The sequence below is a fragment of the Sinocyclocheilus grahami genome, unplaced genomic scaffold (genome assembly GCF_001515645.1).
Source record: "Sinocyclocheilus grahami isolate Dianchi unplaced genomic scaffold, SAMN03320097.WGS_v1.1 scaffold2836.1, whole genome shotgun sequence".
NCBI classification, from domain to species: Eukaryota; Metazoa; Chordata; class Actinopteri; order Cypriniformes; family Cyprinidae; genus Sinocyclocheilus; species Sinocyclocheilus grahami.
Window position 1 is genome coordinate 1 of NW_015508012.1, and position 5,884 is coordinate 5,884.

Consider the following 5,884-nt stretch of genomic DNA (forward strand, 5'->3'; position numbering starts at 1 on the left):
GCGGAGTCTCTGTTTCATGATGTCTTTAGTGTGATTTGCTCACTCGTCAGGATGCGTTCGGACTCATGAAACACTCAGCTGAAACATGACTGAATATTCAAACCGCAGTCAGTCCGGAGGTGATTATGAATGGCATTATGAATATTATGATGACGAGGAGCCCGTGTCCTTCGAGGGCCTGAGAGCAAACAGATGTGAGTTTCATTCACTGTTTAGACAGACTGTGAGTGTGTTTGTGTGTGTGTGTGTGTGTGTGTGTGTGTGTGTGTGTGTGTGTGTGTGTGTGTGTGTGTGTGTGAGAGAGAGAGTGTGTGAGTGTGTAAGTGTGTATAATGACAAAGGTGTATGACAGGTATTACAAGGAGAAGGTGACTTTTCAGGACATTACCCCATGTCCCCACTTTTCAAAACGCTTATAAATCACACAGAATGGAGTGTATTGAAAATCTGAAATAGCAGAAAGTCTCCTGTGAGGGGTAGGTTTAGGGGTAGGGTTGGTGTGTTCTAAATGCTGGTTTTGTTTCGTCAGACTCTATAGTGATTGGCTTCTGGGTCGGACTGGCTGTGTTCGTCATCTTTATGTTCTTTGTTTTGACGCTGCTGACAAAAACAGGAGCTCCGCATTCAGAGTGAGTAAAACACACACACTTTATTAAACGGATGTGGATACCATGGATAACATTCGATTTTTTTATTATTTTGGTGAGAAATATGAGAGTTTATATTGTGATCTCTGACTTTTTGAGTTCAACAACATTGTTCAGATCTCTTCTGAAACTTTAATATTATATTAGTGTGTGTGTGTGTGTGAGAGTGTGTGTCTGTGTGAGTGTGTGTGTGTGTGTTCTAAATGCTGGTTTTGCTTCGTCAGACTCTATAGTGATTGGCTTCTGGGTCGGACTGGCCGTGTTCGTCATCTTTATGTTCTTTGTTTTGATGCTGCTGACAAAAACAGGAGCTCCGCATTCAGAGTGAGTAAAACACACACACTTTATTAAACGGATGTGGATACCATGGATAACATTCGATTTTTTTATTATTTTGGTGAGAAATATGAGAGTTTATATTGTGATCTCTGACTTTTTGAGTTCAACAACATTGTTCAGATCTCTTCTGAAACTTTAATATTATATTTTAACCCTCGTTAGACTTTCATGTCTGTTTTGTCCTCGAAGAGATGCGTAAAAATTTATACGAGATGCATAGTTTTTACTCAAGGAATAAAACTGTGAAAACACTTTAAGAGCCTCAGAATGCACATCATTAGTTTGTTTTCAGATTTTTTAGAATAAATTTTTTTTAGAGATATAAACATTTAAAGTGTTTGGGTCATTTTGACCTGGGTATGTATGGAGTTACATTAGTGTCAAAAACTGCTGTGATATTTTTAGCCATTTCCTCGTATCTCACACACTTTTGGACTGAATTATGTTAATGAACATGAATATGTACGTCATAAATGAACCACTGCAGCATGAAAAACTGATCCCTTTTTCATCTGAACGTGAAGTGAATTTATTTTGCTTTAAAACTTTTCAAATGAATGTTTTTTCATTTTGATGTTGTTTTGTTAGAAATAAATATGTAGAATTCATAAATGTAAGATTTTGAGCAATTCAAAGAAATGTAATTCATTTCCATTCATTCCACTGGGCTTAATGCTGGTAAATATCAGATTATGTGTTCTTGTAAATGTCATACAATGATATATTAAAATAAAATTTCTTATTCATTTTGAAAAAATATCTATATGTTTGCATGATATATATTTTTTGGTGTTCATGTGTAATTTGAAATTAAAATACAAATCAAATTTGTCAATATATAAAGCAGGTGTAAAAGCAGTGATAACATTGTAACATTCAAAACGTTGCCGTTTTTCACTATAACTCATTAATGAGAAGTTGCTGATCTCATATAATATGGTTGAAAGTTCTGACTGTTTTTTTTTTTTTGTAAATAATGATGTGAAGATTCTGAATGCTTTATGAGATATTAAATCTCATCAGTCAGAGAGTGTCAGTCTTGGGACTATAAATAAAATCCCACACAATACTGGAGCAGTTATTATGCCAAACTCTCTCTCTCTCTGTCTCACACACACACACACACACACACACACTCTCTCTCTCTGTCTCACACACACACACACTCTCTCTATCATACACACACACACACACACTCTCTCTCTCTGTCTCACTCACACACTCACACACACACACACTCTCTCTCTCTCTCTCTCTCACACACACACACACACACACACACACACACAACATGCTGCTTTTGTTCAGATGTGTTATTGTAGAATAAGCTTCACGTGTGTCTCCATAGAAACAGAGAGTCTGTAATCACATATTCAAATGAGCAGAAACACTTCAGCTGCTGCATATATTACAGCAAACGAGCCCTGATTTAATTACTCATTAAAATGTGCTGTTCACCTAAATCAAAGATCAGACACTTAGCTTTCTACTACACTGAAAAAAATCGGTGCAAGAACAGTTTTTACATTCAAAAATTGCTAGTAAATTTAACAACTACAAAAATGAACACCATTGAATTAAACATTACATTTTGAAGTAGAAAAAATCTGAAATAGTATTTTCTCCAATAACAACATACACCAATAATCGAAATAACTTCGAAAACTAATTTTTACAGTGTATATAAAAAAGTAAAAAAACAAAAAGTTTAAAATATCGAAATATAATCACAAAAATCGCAAAGATTTTGCGATATTTTAATAGAAATATTACCAATAGATTAAATATAGATTTTAAATTAAATTTATTAAAAATTACAATTTGTGCCAAAATGTAAAGTCACTCAGAAAGTTATTTGGGGACCAAGTTTTGGTATATAGTTACTGATAACGTATTATTTCCCATTTATTAAATAAAATAAAATGAGAAAATGTTTATTTAATCATGTGTTTGTCTTTTTTTCATTTAATTAGGCTTTTTTAAAAATATGTCTATATAGTTTTTATTATTTTTATTTTAGTTTTTCTATAGTTTTTAATGAAAATTAATAATGTTTTCTTTAACTGAAGTAAAATACGTATAATTTATTTTATTTCAAGTAACAAAAATGTTTTTATGAAGTTCAACCATGCAATTGTATAAAAGTTTTAAAGATGCAGTTCAGTCATGTGGTTGTGTACAGTTTCTTTTTTATTTATATTAAAAATGCTATTTTTTATTCGTATTAAAAAGTTTCAATTAAATACATTTGAATATTTTTTTAAACATAAATGTAACTTTTTTAATATAGTAGAAATTTTAAAAAAGTAAAAAATGAGAAAATGCAATGAGATTATTTAATAGTTACAGATTTGTTTAAAAAGTGCCACCTGATGTAACACAAAGCCTCGGTCTGTCCGTGTTTGTCCGCAGGATCCCTGATCCCAGTGAAAAGCATCATGGTCTAGCTGACTGTGTGCTGCTCGGCGGCTCTCAGGCGTTCTCTCTCCCGCCGCTGCCGGACGAATCACGTTCCCTCTTTCACTTCTACATCCACGAGGAGGCCGTCAGAGACGCTGTGATTGGCCGAGGGAGGCATTGTGGGCGGGGCCCCGGGCTTCGCCTCCAGGGGGCGGCAGAGGACGAGAGAGGAGATGAAGACGAGCACTTCCTGTCCGACTTCCACATTCCAAACTTTGTGAGCTCCGAGCCGAACTCCAGCATCGGCAACAATGACTTCCTGCCGTGTGAGCCGCCAATCATCACAGACAGCCAATCAGCTGCTCTGAAGAGCTTAGAGCCCGCCCACACTTCCTATGATGCCATCAGACGCTAAGCTAACACACAGACTCGTGTTTCACGTGGACAGTGATGGATTTTTAATGAGCTGCTGATAATTTTAAGCAATGCAAATTATAATGAGGGCATACAGCTCTTATTCACATCTGTTTTATTATTTAAAGAAACTGTTTAATTATGCAGTAGATAGTGTAAGTGAAAATTTGAAATAACAAACTTGAGCGCGTAAAAGACGCAACATGTGAACGGCCCCTAGAACGTAGACGCGGCGCTCAGGAACGGTTTTTAAAAAAGCACAGCACAGAACGCCTCCTGAGTCATGTTGCCATCAGATAAAACAGTTGCCATGCCAACTTGCTACTGTAAACAACGCTTGCCCCGCCTCCGGGGTCTTCTGATTGGCCCACTGTTCTGGAACTGACATTGATGTGAAAGTTGAAATTCTTTTAGCGTGACACGGTGTCTTAAAGACGCAGCACTGCGAAAGACACGAGACACGAGCGCAGAGCTCATACACGACCATCTAGCGCATGTTTACGTAGAAAAACAATGCAAAAGTAGCGCTTTGGGATAGAAACACGCGTTCCGTGTGAACGGCCCCTCACCTTGATATTTTCTAAACATGCTTCCGTAGCTAGTGCAACCTTTGTAATATGGATCATATGTTAGACAGGACAGCGAGTGTTTGGGAAACCTGTTTGGAAAGTCATTTTGCATGTGCATATATCACTTACAGGGGTTTAAGTGCCAAAATTCGGTCATTTTTGCACTAATATTTAGTCATTGCTCACTAAAAGCATGTATTTGAACTCTCAAACAAGCAAACGGAGGCTGAAAGCGCCAGCATGTTTGTGACAGATGCTGTTCCTCCTGACAATAGATGAGAGACACGAGTAAACACTGCGATTAAAGCCTCTAATGACCACCAAACACACTGGGTTCAGCGCAAAGCATTCTGGGCGAGCGAACCGAAGCGCTTTCCAGAGTTATGAGACATTAGACAAAATGAGAGGTTTATTACGGCGTCCCGTGTCTCTCACAGATCTATAATGAAGCCGTAGTGAGCGTAATGGCCCAGGCGGCGAGGAGAAACAGAGGAAAGAGGGGAAAGGTTGTTTCCATGGAGATGAGAATGTGTTATAACAGAAAAGAACATTCATATCGCTCTTGAACCCGTTTTAATGGGAACGTTTGAGAGAAGTGTGTGTAGGAGAGCAGTTTTTGGCTCATTTGTTCAAAAATATTGCAGCTAAAGCTTTGAGATTTTTTCAGCTTCCGTTTTCTTTGTTATGGAAGTAGAGCAGCCTAGAAAAATCATATGAAACAAAGATGATGGCGCTTGTGTAAGTTCAGCTCTGAATAACGAGTCGTGAGGCTCAGAGACAGTTCATGATCACCACGCATGTATTAAACAATGAACATCATCCTCAGAATCAAACACAGAGAGATGAAGAAAGAAACACGCGTCTACAGACACACTGTATTGTGTTACTATAGAAACAGAGCGGGATGGATTGTGAGGGACTGATGGATTCAACGGTTACATCCCATAAACCCACACACATACACATACACTCACACTCAAACACACACACACACGCTCACACTCACACACACACACACACACACACACACACTCACACACACACACACACACACACACGCACTCACTCACTCACACACACACACACACACATTTTTTCAGCTTCCGTTTTCTTTGTTATGGAAGTAGAGCAGCCTAGAAAAATCATATGAAACAAAGATGATGGCGCTTGTGTAAGTTCAGCTCTGAATAACAAGTCGTGAGGCTCAGAGACAGTTCATGATCACCACGCATTTATTAAACAATGAACATCATCCTCAGAATAAAACACAGAGAGATGAAGAAAGAAACACGCGTCTACAGACACACTGTATTGTGTTACTATAGAAACAGAGCGGGATGGATTGTGAGGGACTGATGGATTCAACGGTTACATCCCATAAACCCACACACATACACATACACTCACACTCAAACACACACACACACGCTCACACTCACACACACACACACACACACACACACACACACACACACACACACACACATACTCACACACACACACACACACAAACAC

The 5,884-nt window shown here is 38.1% G+C and overlaps 1 protein-coding gene across 1 annotated transcript; it reads left to right on the forward strand.

Annotated features, from left to right (window-relative positions):
• The first annotated feature begins 55 nt into the window (after positions 1-55).
• Positions 56-3,837, forward strand: LOC107575720 (melanocortin-2 receptor accessory protein 2B-like). Its single transcript, XM_016262065.1, has 3 exons — positions 56-194; positions 530-629; positions 3,399-3,837. The coding sequence occupies exons 1-3, from the start codon at positions 86-88 to the stop codon at positions 3,799-3,801; spliced, it is 612 nt and encodes a 203-aa protein (XP_016117551.1). The 5' UTR covers positions 56-85; the 3' UTR covers positions 3,802-3,837.
• The last annotated feature ends 2,047 nt before the right edge of the window (positions 3,838-5,884 follow it).

Bases quoted from the DNA above. Each gene is read 5' to 3' on its own strand.
- LOC107575720 (XM_016262065.1), top strand. From the start codon at position 86: ATGACTGAATATTCAAACCGCAGTCAGTCCGGAGGTGATTATGAATGG. The intron at 195-529 runs GTGAGTTTCATT...TTGTTTCGTCAG, and splicing joins GGGCCTGAGAGCAAACAGAT to ACTCTATAGTGATTGGCTTC. The intron at 630-3,398 runs GTGAGTAAAACA...GTTTGTCCGCAG, and splicing joins ACAGGAGCTCCGCATTCAGA to GATCCCTGATCCCAGTGAAA.